The sequence below is a fragment of the Macaca nemestrina genome, chromosome 2 (genome assembly GCF_043159975.1).
Source record: "Macaca nemestrina isolate mMacNem1 chromosome 2, mMacNem.hap1, whole genome shotgun sequence".
Lineage (NCBI taxonomy): Eukaryota > Metazoa > Chordata > Mammalia > Primates > Cercopithecidae > Macaca > Macaca nemestrina.
Genome location: NC_092126.1, coordinates 88,092,025 through 88,109,245, shown reverse-complemented (window position 1 = coordinate 88,109,245; position 17,221 = coordinate 88,092,025). Strand labels below are relative to the sequence as shown.

Sequence of the window (17,221 nt, the reverse complement as noted above, 5' to 3'; positions counted from 1 at the left end):
GAAAATTACATTATCACTTAACTTTGCAAGTAGTGTGCCTAAATCAAATCGGAAATAAAAATGAAAACACTGGACTTTTCTGTCAAATAGTAATTACAGTGATTAAAAATCTTTAGAAATAACTTTTAGTCAAATTAAAAATCTGCATCCAAATACTTTCTCACTAAAAATGTCACATGTGTTGTAATGAAGTTGGGAAAAGAGTCCACTGTGCTTTAACCACTTAGTTGAATTTAGCTACCTTTGCTTTAAAGCTATTATTTTGTAAAATAGGCTTTTGTTCTTTTTCACGGGTAGAAAATGTACTCTCTGTAACAAATATTTAACTGAGTACAATATGTTGTGTTAGATCAAGTTTTTTGAAAATGTTCCTGTCTAAATTTTAAATACAGGGAAAAGATATATCTTCTTAAATATGTAGAAACTAACCCCATGGCTATTATTCTCAAATATGAGAGAAGCAATTATGGGCTGAGTACGGTGGCTCATGCCTGTAATCCAGCACTTTGGGAGGCTGAGGTGGGTGGATCCCCTAAGGTCAGGAGTTCCAGACCAGCCTGGTGAACATGTTGAAACCCCATCCCTACTAAAAATACAAAAATTAGCTGGGCACGGTGGCACATGCCTGTAGTCCCAGCTACTGGGGAGGCTCCGGCAGGAGAATTGCTTGAAGCAGGGAGGCAGAGGTTACAGTGAGCCAAGGTTGCACCACTGCACTCCAGCCTGGGCAAAACTGTGTCTCAAAATAAATAAATAAATAAATAAAATACAATAAAATGAATTTTTTTAAAAAATGAAAGAAGCAATTACGGAATTGTTATGTTAACTTAGTTGGTTAGTGAACGGAGCTCATGAAATGAGAAATAGAAGGTCACACTGGGCCAAGGGACTTTATGCAGATTAAAAAAAAATAACAATAACAGCTGCATTCACAGTCATTTATCTCACACTCGTGCACTGTTGCCAATAGATGGATTTTACAAAAGAAAAATAAGGGAGACTGATAATATACAAAGCCACTGTCACCATTTGAAAACTTCAAAGCTGGGCTGGGCATAGTGGCTCATACCTGTAATCCCAGCAGTTTGTGAGGTCAAGGCAGGTGGATCACCTGAGGTCGGGAGTTCGAGTTCAAGAACAGCCTGACCAACATGGAGAAATCCCATCTCTATTAAAAATACAAAATTAGTGGGGCGTGGTGGCAAATGCCTGTAATCCCAGCTACTCGGGAGGCTGAGCCAGGAGAATCGCTTGAACCCGGGAGGCAGAGGTTGCAGTGAGCTGAGATCGCGCCATTACACTCCAACCTGGGCAACAGAGAGAAACACTATCTCAAAAAAACAAAACACAACAAAACAAAAAACTTGGAAGCTCACATTTCTTTGTTGGTGAGATAGTTGCTTCATCTTACCATCCAGAAAACAAAAGTTTAAGTACTACAGTTCCATTCCACTTCCCTAGCTCACTGATATTGTTCTCTATAACAGCAATCATTCAGAGCCAAATACATATAGCTCTGCCTTTTGCCATAATGCTGATAATTTTGCTTTTCTTTGAAAATATTCAAAATACAAGAGAAAGACCAAGTTTTTCTAGCTATGAGAAAATAGGCATCTGACTGCAAGGATTCCATGCAGTGTTTATATTTTTTTCTCTTTAAGACTTTCTGAGAAAATATTTGATACAGTGTTCAGATTTCATACGTTAAGGCACTACAAATTGACATTTTACACATAAAGACAAGCAATGCTTTTCAGGTCCAACTCAACAGGATTTATCATTCTGCATTCAGGAATAAAACATTTCATTTGTGATTTTTTTGAGCTTTCAGTTTTAATTAAACATATGATCAGGGCATTATGTATAGTTTATTTTTATTCATACTGGCATAGGCATTTTCTTCCCTAATGATTCATATTTGTCATGTTAAACAGAAGACAGGATGATTATATTTAGATAATGTGATAAATACAATAAAATTTGTTCTTTCAAATCTTGATATATTGTTCTGGTGCTCTGGTAGTTTCTTAATTTCTCCCATTTAAATGTGTCGACTTTCTACAGGATAATAATAGCTAACATTGATAGAGTACTAACTGTCAGGCTCTTTACATGGCTTATATCATTTATTCCCCACAAAAACCATTAAAGTTACTATTACTATTCCCCTTATATGAATGAGAACACTGAGTCCTAGAGAATTGACCTGACCACCCTACATTTGCACACCTATTAAGAAGGGATGCTAGTCTGGGCTGTTGAACTCTGCTCTCTGCGGAATAGGGTAGGGACACATATCTTCATAATAATAGAGCTTCTGTACAGTTAATTAGTTTTTAAAAATAAATTTCTCTATAAAACTGCATTATTTGGCTTATCTTTCAGACAAAAAAATAAAGCTTTACAGAAGGAAAAGATACAAAATCCATAAAATGTATGTAAATGAGAAAAATCCCCTGCTCAACAACAACACGGCAGAACCAATCTGACCAACATATAGCAAATATTAATATGTGATTTAGTTTTCTGCATCTGCCAGGGTTTCACAAAAGACAAAAGAAATAATTGCATAGAAATTGCATAAAAGTCGTATGTTCTATTTACAAAATTGACTAGACATTTTCAGCACTCACTACCAATGTCTTTAACTCCATGATAATATTATAGTTGATATTCACCCTTTAATAAAAATATAAATCACTGTTTATTCCCTGAAGCTAACCTTACACATGCTAAATTATTTATGTCTCCATTTTATTATGTATTTTGCATCTGACAGGACAACTCTCCTTAGGACCCTTTTACTGACCCACCTGTCATTATGATGGCGTAAACAATGTCACCTTTCTAGTGCACGATGAATTACAAAGAAGTTGTAAAGTACACCATCCATCATGCTGGCACTAAGTAGGTTTTTGAAGTAGATCTCAGATATCAGAAATGCTGTTTAGACAGTTACCAGAAAGCACAAATTGGAAGCTTATACAAAACGGTCCTATGATGAATGGACATGACAGCTCTTCAAAGAAAAGGGGCACTCCTCTTCTACAAATAACCTTGTCAAAAGCAAAAAGTTGTGGCAAGCTTTGCTGGCAGTCAGACTAGAATAATTTAAGAACTTGTTAATGGCTCTGCCAGATAGAAATTCATGCAAACACAATGTACTCAGAATCAAAAAGGAGGCATGCCTGAATCCTCAGCAGCAACCACTCAAGCTTGATTTGAATTAGGGAATGATTTAAAGTGATACAGAGAAAGCACCAGCGACTTAGCTATTAGAATATGTGAGTTTCAGTAATATACCTAAAACAGGAATATAAAATATGTGCAGGTATTCTATATGCATATATAATATCCACCTAGAAGTTGCTTTTGAAAATTATAACAATACTGATATAATGAGTTTTTAAAAAGAGTATCGGGAGCAAGATGGCAGAATAGGAACAGCTCCAGTCTCCAACTCCCAGCGCGAGTGACACAGAAGACCGGTGATTTCTGCATTTTCAACTGAGGTACTGGGTTCATCTCACTGGGGAGTGCCGGACCATCGGTGCTGGTCAGCTGCTGCAGCCCGATCAGTGAGAGCTGAAGCAGGGCGAGGCATCCCCTCACCTGGGAAGCGCAAGGGGGAAGGGAATCCCTTTTCCTAGCCAGGGGAACTGAGACACACAACACCTGGAAAATCAAGTAACTCCCACCGCAATACTGCGCTTTAAGCAAACAGGCACACCAGGAGATCATATCCCACACCTGGCCGGGAGGGTCCCACACCCACGGAGCCTCCCTCATTGCTAGCACAGCAGTCAGTGATCTACCGGCAAGGCAGCAGCCAGGCTGGGGGAGGGGCGCCCGCCATTGCTGAGGCTTAAGTAGGTAAACAAAGCTGCTGGGAAGCTCGAACTGGGTGGAGCTCACAGCAGCTCAAGGAAACCTGCCTGTCTCTGTAGACTCCACCTCTGGGGACAGGGCACAGTAAACAATAAAAAAAACAGCAGAAACCTCTGCAGACGCAAACGACTCTGTCTGACAGCTTCGAAGAGAGCAGTGGATCTCCCAACACGGAGGTTGAGATCTAAGAAGGGACAGACTGCCTGCTCAAGTGGGTCCCTGACCCCTGAGTAGCCTAACTGGGAGACATCCCCCACTAGAGGCAGTCTGACACCCCACACCTCACAGGGTGGAGTACACCCCTGAGAGGAAGCTTCCAAAGCAAGAATCAGACAGGTACACTCGCTGTTCAGAAATATTCTATCTTCTGCAGCCTCTGCTGCTGATACCCAGGCAAACAGGGTCTGGAGTGGACCTCAAGCAATCTCCAACAGACCTACAGCTGAGGGTCCTGACTGTTAGAAGGAAAACTATCAAACAGGAAGGACACCTACACCAAAACCCCATCAGTACATCACCATCATCAAAGACCAGAGGCAGATAAAACCACAAAGATGGGGAAAAAGCAGGGCAGAAAAGCTGGAAATTCAAAAAATAAGAGCGCATCTCCCCCGGCAAAGGAGCACAGCTCATCGCCAGCAATGGATCAAAGCTGGACGGAGAATGACTTTGACGAGATGAGAGAAGAAGGCTTCAGTCCATCAAACTTCTCAGAGCTAAAGGAGGAATTACGTACCCAGTGCAAAGAAACTAAAAATCTTGAAAAAAAAGTGGAAGAATTGATGGCTAGAGTAATTAATGCAGAGAAGGTCATAAACGAAATAAAAGAGATGAAAACCATGACATGAGAAATATGTGACAAATGCACAAGCTTCAGTAACCGACTCGATCAACTGGAAGAAAGAGTATCAGTGATTGAGGATTAAATGAATGAAATGAAGCGAGAAGAGAAACCAAAAGAAAAAAGAAGAAAAACAAATGAACAAAGCCTGCAAGAAGTATGGGATTATGTAAAAAAGACCAAATCTACGTCTGATTGGGGTGCCTGAAAGTGAGGGGGAAGATGGAACCAAGTTGGAAAACACTCTTCAGGATATCATCCAGGAGAACTTCCCCAACCTAGTAGGGCAGGCCAACATTCAAATCCAGGAAATACAGAGAACGCCACAAAGATACTCCTCGAGAAGAGCAACTCCAAGACACATAATTGCCAGATTCACCAAAGTTGAAATGAAGGAAAAAATCTTAAGGGCAGCCAGAGAGAAAGGTCGGGTTACCCACAAAGGGAAGCCCATCAGACTAACAGCAGATCTCTCGGCAGAAACTCTCCAAGCCAGAAGAGAGTGGGGGCCAATATTCAACATTCTTACAGAAAAGAATTTTCAACCCAGAATTTCATATCCAGCCAAACTAAGCTTCATAAGTGAAGGAGAAATAAAATCCTTTACAGATAAGCAAATGCTTAGAGATTTTGTCACCACTAGGCCTGCCTTCCAAGAGACCCTGAAGGAAGCACTAAACATGGAAAGGAACAACCGGTACCAGCCATTGCAAAAACATGCCAAAATATAAAGACCATCGAGGCTAGGAAGAAACTGCATCAACTAATGAGCAAAATAACCAGTTAATATCATAATGGCAGGATCAAGTTCACACATAACAATCTTAACCTTAAATGTAAATGGACTAAATGCTCCAATTAAAAGACACAGACTGGCAAACTGGATAAAGAGTCAAGACCCATCAGTCTGCTGTATTCAGGAGACCCATCTCACACGCAGAGACATACATAGGCTCAAAATAAAGGGATGGAGGAACATTTACCAAGCAAATGGAGAACAAAAAAAAGCAGGGGTTGCAATACTAGTCTCTGATGAAACAGACTTTAAACCATCAAAGATCAAAAGGGACAAAGAAGGCCATTACATAATGGTAAAGGGATCAATTCAACAGGAAGAGCTAACTATCCTAAATATATATGCACCCAATACAGGAGCACCCAGATTCATCAAGCAAGTCCTTAGAGACTTACAAAGAGACTTAGACTCCCATACAATAATAATGGGAGTCTTCAACACTCCACTGTCAACATTAGACAGATCAACGAGACAGAAAGTTAACAAGGATATCCAGGAATTGAACTCAGCCCTGCAGCAAGCAGACCTAATAGACATCTATAGACTCTCCACCCCAAGTCAACAGAATATACATTCTTCTCAGCACCACATCGCACTTATTCCAAAATTGACCACGTAATTGGAAGTAAAGCACTCCTCAGCAAATGTACAAGAACAGAAATTATAACAAACTGTCTCTCAGACCACAGTGCAATCAAACTAGAACTCAGGACTAAGAAACTCAATCAAAACCGCTCAACTACGTGGAAACTGAACAACCTGCTCCTGAATGACTACTGGGTACATAACGAAATGAAGGCAGAAATAAAGATGTTCTTTGAAACCAATGAGAACAAAGATACAACATACCAGAATCTCTGGGACACATTTAAAGCAGTGTGTAGAGGGAAATTTATAGCACTAAATGCCCACGAGAGAAAGCAGGAAAGATCTAAAATTGACACTCTAACATCGCAATTAAAAGAACTAGAGAAGCAAGAGCAAACACATTCGAAAGCTAGCAGAAGGCAAGAAATAACTAAGATCAGAGCAGAACTGAAGGAGATAGAAACACAAAAAACCCTCCAAAAGATCAATGAATCCAGGAGTTGGTTTTTTGAAAAGATCAACAAAATTGACAGACCACTAGCAAGACTAATAAAGAAGAAAAGAGAGAAGAATCAAATCGACGGAATTAAAAATGATAAAGGGGATATCACCACCGACCCCACAGAAATACAAACTACCATCAGAGAATACTATAAACACCTCTACACAAATAAACTGGAAAATCTAGAAGAAATGGATAATTTCCTGGACACTTACACTCTTCCAAGACTAAACCAGGAAGAAGTTGAATCCCTGAATAGACCAATAGCAGGCTCTGAAATTGAGGCAATAATTAATAGCCTACCAACCAAAAAAAGTCCAGGACCAGATGGATTCACAGCTGAATTCTACCAGAGGTACAAGGAGGAGTTGGTACCATTCCTTCTGAAACTATTCCAATCAATAGAAAAAGAGGGAATCCTCCCTAACTCATTTCATGAGGCCAACATCATCCTGATACCAAAGCCTGGCAGAGACACAACAAAAAAAGAGAATTTTAGACCAATATCCCTGATGAATATCGATGCAAAAATCCTCAATAAAATACTGGCAAACCGGATTCAGCAACACATCAAAAAGCTTATCCACCATGATCAAGTGGGCTTCATCCCTGGGATGCAAGGCTGGTTCAACATTCACAAATCAATAAACATAATCCAGCATATAAACAGAACCAAAGACAAGAACCACATGATTATCTCAATAGATGCAGAAAAGGCTTTTGACAAAATTTAACAGCCCTTCATGCTAAAAACGCTCAATAAATTCGGTATTGATGGAACATACCTCAAAATAATAAGAGCTATTTATGACAAACCCACAGCCAATATCATACTGAATGGGCAAAAACTGGAAAAGTTCCCTTTGAAAACTGGCACAAGACAGGGATGCCCTCTCTCACCACTCCTATTCAACATAGTGTTGGAAGTTCTGGCTAGGGCAATTAGGCAAGAGAAAGAAATCAAGGGTATTCAGTTAGGAAAAGAAGAAGTCAAATTGTCCCTGTTTGCAGATGACATGATTGTATATTTAGAAAACCCCATTGTCTCAGCCCAAAATCTCCTTAAGCTGATAAGCAACTTCAGCAAAGTCTCAGGATACAAAATTAATGTGCAAAAATCACAAGCATTCTTATACACCAATAACAGACAAACACAGAGCCAAATCATGAATGAACTTCCATTCACAATTGCTTCAAAGAGAATAAAATACCTAGGAATCCAACTTTCAAGGGATGTAAAGGACCTCTTCAAGGAGAACTACAAACCACTGCTCAGTGAAATCAAAGAGGACACAAACAAATGGAGGAACATACCATGCTCATGGATAGGAAGAATCAATATCGTGAAAATGGCCATACTGCCCAAGGTTATTTATAGATTCAATGCCATCCCCATCAAGCTACCAATGAGTTTCTTCACAGAATTGGAAAAAACTGCTTTAACGTTCATATGGAACCAAAAAAGAGCCCGCATCTCCAAGACAATCCTAAGTCAAAAGAACAAAGCTGGAGGCATCACGCTACCTGACTTCAAACTATACTACAAGGCTACAGTAAGCAAAACAGCATGGTACTGTTACCAAAACCGAGATATAGACCAATGGAACAGAACAGAGTCCTCAGAAATAATACCACACATCTACAGCCATCTGATCTTTGACAAACCTGAGAGAAACAAGAAATGGGGAAAGGATTCCCTATTTAATAAATGGTGCTGGGAAAATTGGGTAGCCATAAGTAGAAAGCTGAAACTGGATCCTTTCCTTACTCCTTATATGAAAATTAATTCAAGATGGATTAGAGACTTAAATGTTAGACCTAATACCATAAAAATCCTAGAGGAAAACCTAGGTAGTACTATTCAGGACATAGGCATGGGCAGAAACTTCATGTCTAAAACACCAAAAGCAACGGCAGCAAAAGCCAAAATTGACAAATGGGATCTCATTAAACTAAAGAGCTTCTGCACAGCAAAAGAAACTACCATCAGAGTGAACAGGCAACCTACAGAATGGGAGAAACGTTTTGCAATCTACTCATCTGACAAAGGGCTAATATCCAGAACCTACAAAGAACTCAAACAAATTTACAAGAAAAAAACAAACAACCCCATCCAAAAGTGGGCAAAGGATATGAACAGACATTTCTCAAAAGAAGACATTCATACAGCCAACAGACACATGAAAAAATGCTCATCATCACTGGCCATCAGAGAAATGCAAATCAAAACCACAATGAGATACCATCTCACACCAGTTAGAATGGCGATCATTAAAAAGTCAGGAAACAACAGGTGCTGGAGAGGATGTGGAGAAATAGGAACACTTTTACACTGTTGGTGGGATTGTAAACTAGTTCAACCATTATGGAAAACAGTATGGCGATTCCTCAAGGATCTAGAACTAGATGTACCATATGACCCAGCCATCCCATTACTGGGTATATACCCAAAGGATTATAAATTATGCTGCTATAAAGACACATGCACATGTATGTTTATTGCGGCACTATTCACAATACCAAAGACTTGGAATCAACCCAAATGTCCATCAGTGACAGATTGGATTAAGAAAATGTGGCACACATACACCATGGAATACTATGCAGCCATCAAAAAGGATGAGTTTCTGTCCTTTGTAGGGACATGGATGCAGCTGGAAACCATCATTCTTAGCAAACTATCACAAGAACAGAAAACCAAACACCGCATGTTCTCACTCATAGGTGGGAACTGAACAATGAGATCACTTGGACTCGGGAAGGGGAACATCACACACCGGGGCCTATTATGGGGAGGGGGGAGGGGGGAGGGATTGCATTGGGAGTTATACCTGATGTAAATGACGAGTTGATGGGTGCTGACGGGTTGATGGGTGCAGCACACCAACATGGCACAAGTATACATATGTAACAAACCTGCACGTTATGCACATGTACCCTAGAACTTAAAGTATAATAATAATAAATAAATTTTTTAAAAAAAAGGCTTATAAGCTGTACAAAATATGCAGGAAACCCGATTTATTTAACTATGACTTTAGAAAGTGGTTTTTATGGTGGAAACTCAGGAGATGGACCCTGAACCCTAAAATAAGGACTTATATTCTACCACTTTCCAGCAATGCGACTATGGACTTCTTCATTATTGGGTAACGAGAGTTGGAAAAGAAATATGAATGTTGAAATATTGGCTGTGTTACTTAAAGTGTATGTAAATTTGGTCAAGACAACCTCTCTCCATGTGAGCTTCAATTTTTTCATCTGTAATGTGGAACTAATATGTATATTTCATTGCTATTCATTAATCCATTCATTTATCAAATACATGTTATATGCTACTATGTGTCTGGATTTATTGGTACTTTGGATCCATAGTAATAAACAAAAGAAAAATTCCTAAAAAAAAAAAAAAGAAAAGAGTATCAATAGCACATGCTTTCTTGATATAGATATTTAAATCAATATGTATTTAGTATAATAGATTTGCATTATTACTACAATCTTAAAAACAGTGACTTTATCTAATTTACATAATTAATTTCTCAAATTATGTTCTTCAAATACAAATGTTAGTTTTATCCATATTGCATTTTGTTTCCTTTAACAATCCCTTTTGTTTAGGCCAAATATTTCAAACATGGAGTGTATTTCTACATTTACCGTTAACTTTATTTTCTCCCTTTTAACAGCTGCATTTTAAAAGCTTTTTTTTTTTAACTCTTCTTTAAAAAAGGCAGTTGTAATACACTTACAAATGGTGGGAGGATACTACATAAGCACTTAGAACTATGGATATTTGGATAACTTCATAAATCTGCAGTAGAGGTTGATTTTCTTTTATGTGAAATAAAAGGAAATTTAAAAACTTATAACTGTTAAGATAAACATGTAGAAAACTCTCAGAGATATGGTTACACAGGGACATTAAAAAACAACAACCCAGTTCCACTAGCAAAACGAAAAGATAATTAACTTTGTAAAAAATAAATGAGTACTCTTTGACAGCGAACAGATAAAACCACTGGTTGGTTATCTTAAGTTTTTCTTTTTTTTTTTTTTTTTTTTTTTTTTTGAGACGGAGTCTCGCTCTGTCGCCCAGCCCAGGCTGGAGTGCAGTGGCGCGATCTCGGCTCACTGCAAGCTCCGCCTCCCGGGTTCATGCCATTCTCCTGCCTCAGCCTCCCGAGTAGCTGGGACTACAGGCGCCCACAACCGCGCCCGGCTAATTTTTTATATTTTTAGTAGAGACGGGGTTTCACCGTGGTCTCGATCTCCTGACCTTGTGATCCGCCCGCCTCGGCCTCCCAAAGTGCTGGGATTACAGGCGTGAGCCACCGCGCCCGGCCAAGTTTTTCATTTTTAAATTGGCTTTTTCAATACAACGTCGAATCCTTAGAAATAGGTGTGCATTGCCTTAACTGTGAAAGACAGAGACATGCAAGAAAGTGTTACTGAACCCTGTCTTCTCCCAATTGTCCCGAATGCTGTAATTGAAATTGTCCTACAACATGCCCAGAAAACAACACAAAAGGCCATTGTTATAGACACATACACACGTGCATTAGTTTGAAAGTTAAAATATATTGTTTTTAAGTAAACTGGCTTCTTCTTTTGTGTCCTATCTTGACAAGAAAAAATAAGTGAAAAAGAAAAAATAAAGAAGAGGAAAGAACCACATACATTTGGATAAGAAAAACAACTGTTTCATTTAAAGAGATCTAAAAAGACAGCTACGAAAGATATCGAACACATAACCAAAATGCTGAGAATACAACTAATCTTCCCTTATAACTTATAATTCTAAATGGGAGAGGGAGGGGCTGGGGGTGGAGAACACCATCAGTATCCTTAGAATTCACATTTCTAGTTTCTAAGGTCTGATGATTTGAAATTGTCAAGGAAATAAAAATGGTGCTCAAGTAAAATTTATGGAGGCTAACTTAACCTTCACAAACAATGACTACTAAATTTGAAAAAGATATTAAAATACTTCAGGTATGAATACACTTTAATTTTAATAAAATCATAATTATAGGGTTCTTATAAACTAATCAACCAGTGACTGCTTGGAATTTGGTGTGGTCTAAAAATATCTAGAAGAAAGGGAATAGGCTCAGTTTTTTAAAGTAAGAAGGTTGAAGCTATGGAATTTTGCAAATTCACATTTTTAACTTATTTCTTAAAATATTAAACCTCTTTACATATTAGTAATATTACATATATTTTAAACTAAAAATTTATTTTACATTAAAAATGAGATGACATTTAGTTGTGTGAAGGAGTCTAACAATGGACACTAAATAGCCAAAAATTTATTCCTCTTACACACTACTTGAACGCAGGACACTTGAAGGTGAGGCTATCTAATTGCAGAAGTATGAAAGAATAAAGAAAATAACGGGAGAAGAATATTTACATATCCATCCTACAGCATCATCGGTTAGAATGAAGGGGGTGATTAACATTTTTGCGATTCAGCCTAGTCTTTTATAAAATATAAAAAGCAAACATATAATTACGTCTAATACTCTGTGTCCAATATCTGCACAAATATCATAGGAAAGTGGATTTGCTCAATATTGGAACTCTAGGGCCAAACAGATTCTTCCAAGTGATCTTCTCCCTGACTTTCTTCCCTCCACCACCACCTCCATTATTATGAGGGTTTGCTGGTGGTGAGTATGAATCAGAAATTAGAAGTATACAATATCTGTTAATATCCACCCTCCCTGCCCCCTCTTTTTTTTTTTTTTTTTTTTTTTTTTTTTGAGAAGGATTTTCGCTCTTGTTGCCCAGGTTGCAGTGCAATGGCGCGATCTCGGCTCACTGCAACCTCCGCCTCCCGTGCTCAAGTGATTCTCCTGCCTCAGCCTCAGGAGTAGCTGGGATTACAGGGGCCCGCCACCGGGCCAGCTAATTTTTTGTATTTTTTTTAGTACAGACGGGGTTTCACCATGTTGGTCAGGATCTTCTCAAACTCCTAATCTTAGGTGATCCATCCTCCTCGGCCTCCGAAACTGCTGGGATTACGGCCTCCCCAAAGTGCTGGGATTACAGGCGTAAGCCACCGCGCCCAGCCAATATCCCTTTTAAACCAAGGTAAACAAATTGTTATTGAAGGGTTCCTCTCCCATCTCTCCCTTATTATGCAGTAAGTCCCGAGTATAAAGGGGTCATAGAAATTTAATTTTCCAGATCCAGTGAATCTCCCCATTATACAGTAAGACCAACATATACATGCTCCCATAAGGGGCTCTGGGAAGCTGCACAGTGATAGGATATCTCTTTCCTTGGTCTGGGTGGAAACTGCATAATAATACGAAAGCGCAGGAGCGTTGAGGGAGGGTTTTTGTGGTGAACCCATATCTAAGGAATTTATTTAATGTTATTCTACCTTCAATCCACTGGGCCCAGCGGGTTATTACAGAGAGCCATGCTAAGGAAATAAGGATGCAAGTTGTAGTTTCATGAGTTTTGCATATCTCCTTCTTCAAGGAATAATCAATGCTCACCAGCGGAAATTGAAAAGCAAGGAGATGGGGACGATTCCAAGGACCCACTCAAGTTCCTGGTGTTTTTGTGAATGTTCTGTGTTTTAGACATGCTTTTGTTTAGGGGAAGGCATGACCTGAGCAAACTGGGATAAAGAAGAGGTTGAAAATGCCTATGGCTTGGGCAGAGTTAGGAGTTTTAGAGAAAATACCAGGGTAACTTTTAGAGTCTTGGCTTAAGGCCGAAGCTTCTGAATCAAGGAAAGAGTGACAGTTGCCTTCCTCTATTTTTATTAATATATAGGTGTGTTACCATTATTACCTACCAGAAAGAGTATAATATTAATCAAATCAAATTACATGAGTCCTACAGTAGAAATACTGCAGACATTTACTATTATATTAAAATTTAATTAATGGTAAGACTTTTCAAGGTGGTAATAGTTATATGCAGCTCTTTGGCTAAAAGTCAAAGTATGATATATACAGAATAGAAACGATGCTGGACTGCCAGAAAATCTGCCTCTCCCTCCCACTCCCCCAAAATCTATTAGGAACGAGCATTTACTGTTATTATTTCAAGTATTTATGCAAAGTAATTTAAAATGATTTAAACATCCCATATATTAATCAAATTTAATAATAAGTTAGATTCTGGCCGGGCGCGGTGGCTCAAGCCTGTAATCCCAGCACTTTGGGAGGCCGAGACGGATGGATCACGAGGTCAGGAGATCGAGACCATCTTGGCTAACACGGTGAAACCCCGTCTCTACTAAAAAATACAAAAAAACTAGCCGGGAGAGGTGGCGGGCGCCTGTAGTCCCAGCTACTCGGGGGGCTGAGGCAGGAGAATGGCGTAAACCCGGGAGGCGGAGCTTGCAGTGAGCTGAGATCCGGCCACTGCACTCCAGCCTGGGCGACTGAGCGAGACTCCGTCTCAAAAAAAAAAAATAAAATAAAATAAAAATAAATAAATTAGTTAGATTCTGAAACATTTGTGCTATTAACAACAGTCAGAAAAATAACATTATTTCATTGGTATTAAATGAGGCAATATACATTTTGATTAAAAAAAAAAAAAACCTGTGTATTTTTTCAAATTATACTTTTACATAGAGTTAGAAAACTTTCCCATATAAAAGAAACTGTTGACCAAATTACACGTTGTATCTAACTTGTATATTGTTCTTACTATAGGCTATGCTCTGTCCTCCTAGATTTACATATATTAATATTTTCTCACAACAACCTTATGAGTTGGAATTATTATTGACTCCAATACAGAGATGAGGAAATCAGCCCCAGTTTCCTCCCCACAGTTAAGTAACGGTGGTTAATTGGAGAGCTGAGATTTAAAACTAGTCCATGTGGCTCTACAAGCCTTGCACTTAACTACTATGCAAAAAAAAAAAAAACAAAAAAAAAACACTGCATCATAAATCTGCTGACCCAGAAAAGGTGAAGAAATAATGCACACCTGGCTTCTTATCGCATGTGTTTTTCATCATGAAAGCAGGGGCGTTGTGTTTCAAATCTTAAATGTGTTAATAATCATATCAATTTTCCACTTAATTTCTTTTGTGTGTACAGAATCTCAAAACACAACCCTATTTCTTTCCCTTTCTCTATATCAATGTATTAAATTTTGCCTCTTCAAAGCCATAGAATGAAATAGACTTGCACTGTATCGACAGAGCAAAATGTGAATGACTCAGTCACACATTCGACACCTTTGAATTAAAGTTTTCTAACATGTCTTCACTTTAAAAATATGACAAGAAAAGGGTCGGGAAGGCCACATCGTCCTTCTCTTTCCTGGCACCTCCACATTGAGAAGATTTAATGGTTACTTTTGTATGTTGCATCTTGCCAGTTAGTTCAATTTAGATGAAAGCTGTTGTTTTCTAATTCCATCTCACTGTAAATGACAGAGACAAATGGTCATATTACCTTGAGAATTCCTTTGGCAGAATAGGCTGCATATGAATAGAGCAGGTCTTGGCTGCTATCTTTTCTGGCTTCTTCACTGCAAGGCTGGCCATTAGGATGAAAGCATTGACCACTGCTGCTCAGAGTCACAGTGCTGGGAGAAGGGTCTGGCAGATTAAGCAGCACAGAGTAATTTACAAACTGTACATCTTCTAGGCCCAAAGAGGTCCACTGAGTCTTAATCTTCTTTGAAATTTCCATGTCATCTTCACTTTTATACAGTTGTACCAAATTTCTGAAATAAATTTTTAAAGAAAACTTTTTTTAAAAGGATAATTCTTTATTCTTTTGAGATATGACTGCTCAATATATGAACAATATTAATACATGTTGTGGGATACTGAAAGATAAATGAGACAGGACCCTACCACATGAAACATAAACACAAAGCAAAGCAGAATGAATTAATTTCTTAAATTAAGAACTAATGGCCATTGTGGTAGCTCATGCCTGTGATTCCAGCACTTTAGGATGCTAAGGAGGGAGGATTGCTTAAGCACAGGACTAGCCAGGGCAACATAGCAACACTCTCTGTCTACAAAGCATTAAAAAATAAATTAGCTGGTTGTCCTGGTATGCATCTGTGGTCCCACCTACTTGGGAGGCTGAGGTGGAATAATCACTGGAGCCTGGGAGTTGGAGGCTGCAGTGAGCTAGGATGGAACCATTGTACTCCTGCTTTGTCAACAGAGTGAGACTCTTTCCAAAGAAAAACAAACAAACAAACAAACAAACCCCACTAACACAGCTCTATGGCATTGCAGAGAAGAGTGATATTAATGCCTACTAGATCTTCTATTAGTTCTGATCCTTCTATCAACATCAACGTAATCCACTTAAAAGTCAATTCCAAAATCTAGGTGTCATTCCAGTTGAGACATTTCTTTGTTATAGTTAAGGTGATTTCATGTAAAATGATATGATTGACATATAGTTATTGCTATTTAAAATAATACAGAGAGAGCTCTTTAGATACAAATTTTATGCCAAATTACATGATGCTATGAGCACGGTTTTCAATAAAATCAAAACAAAAACACAGATTGCCAAACCAATATGAAATTGTTTGTGTTGTACTTTCTGTACTTCGTATATTTATTCCTATACCTATTCCATAATCCAGTGACACTGTTTTTGCTTATGACATACTAGAAACCAGAAAAAAATCTGTTAAAAATTTGTGTATAGTACCTAGAACAGAATCAGACATGAGAACTTAATAAAAATAATTTAATCCAGATAATTTTTTTTTCAGTTTCGTGGCTGAAATATTAATAAAAAGGGACCAAAAAGGAATAATTTCCTTTTGGGGCAAAAATGTACCTTCTTAAAAGAATCTTATTGCTATCCAAGCAATTATCTAAGTGTTTATTTTGATATTATTGTTATTTTTGCCCATCACATTATTTTTCTTGCTTATTTCCTCCAGGACCCTGTTTATTTAACAACTCCTAAACTGTATTGTTCAACCTATGGCCCATGGGCTGCATGTGGCCCCAGGACAGGGCTGAAAGTGCCCCAACACAAATTTGTAAGCTTTCTTAAAACATTATGAGACTTTTTAAAAAGATTTTTTATTTTTTATTTTTTTTTTTTTTAGCTTATCAGTTATTGTTAGTGTTAACGTATTTTATTGTGTGACCCAACACAATTAGTGTTCTTCCAATGTGGCCCATGAAAGCCAAAAGGTTGGACACCCCTGCAACAGTACATGCCTAGAAAAGAAATAAGAAGCAGGCACAATAGTGGTAAGAAAGCATTACAAGAGATAAAAGGTAAGTCTGAGACCACAGCTTAGAAGCTGGCCTACACAGGAAGATGCAATAAAAACAGTTTCTCAATTATCTCCTATCTTTGTGAAGCTACTCCTATTCATGCTTTCTTCCCTCTTCTTTTCTTTTTTTTTTTTCTTTTTTTTTTTTAAATATCTACTTGGATCAGTCAACAGTGCCACCTAAATTTTATGGAAGAGCTGGTGAGAATTATATTATTTTTCATTACCAGTAAGAGGGATCTGCCTTCCACTTTGTTTTGTTTTGTTATTGTTACTTTATCTGTTCTCTACCTTTTCCTACCCTCTTTCTCCATTGCTATTGCATTCTCTCTGTATTTTTGGGATGGGGCAG

The 17,221-nt window shown here is 38.3% G+C and overlaps 1 protein-coding gene across 10 annotated transcripts in view; it reads right to left on the bottom strand.

The window, feature by feature from the left end:
- The window catches only part of LOC105489997 (N-acetylated alpha-linked acidic dipeptidase like 2), a 1,462,458-nt gene that overhangs the window by 592,677 nt on the left and 852,560 nt on the right, over positions 1 to 17,221 (bottom strand). For all 10 annotated transcript variants that reach the window (XM_071091264.1, XM_071091263.1, XM_071091268.1 and 7 more), the window contains one exon: positions 15,057 to 15,330. In XM_071091264.1, coding sequence (XP_070947365.1) covers positions 15,057 to 15,330 — 274 coding nt within the window. The remainder of the gene's footprint in view (positions 1 to 15,056; positions 15,331 to 17,221) is intronic.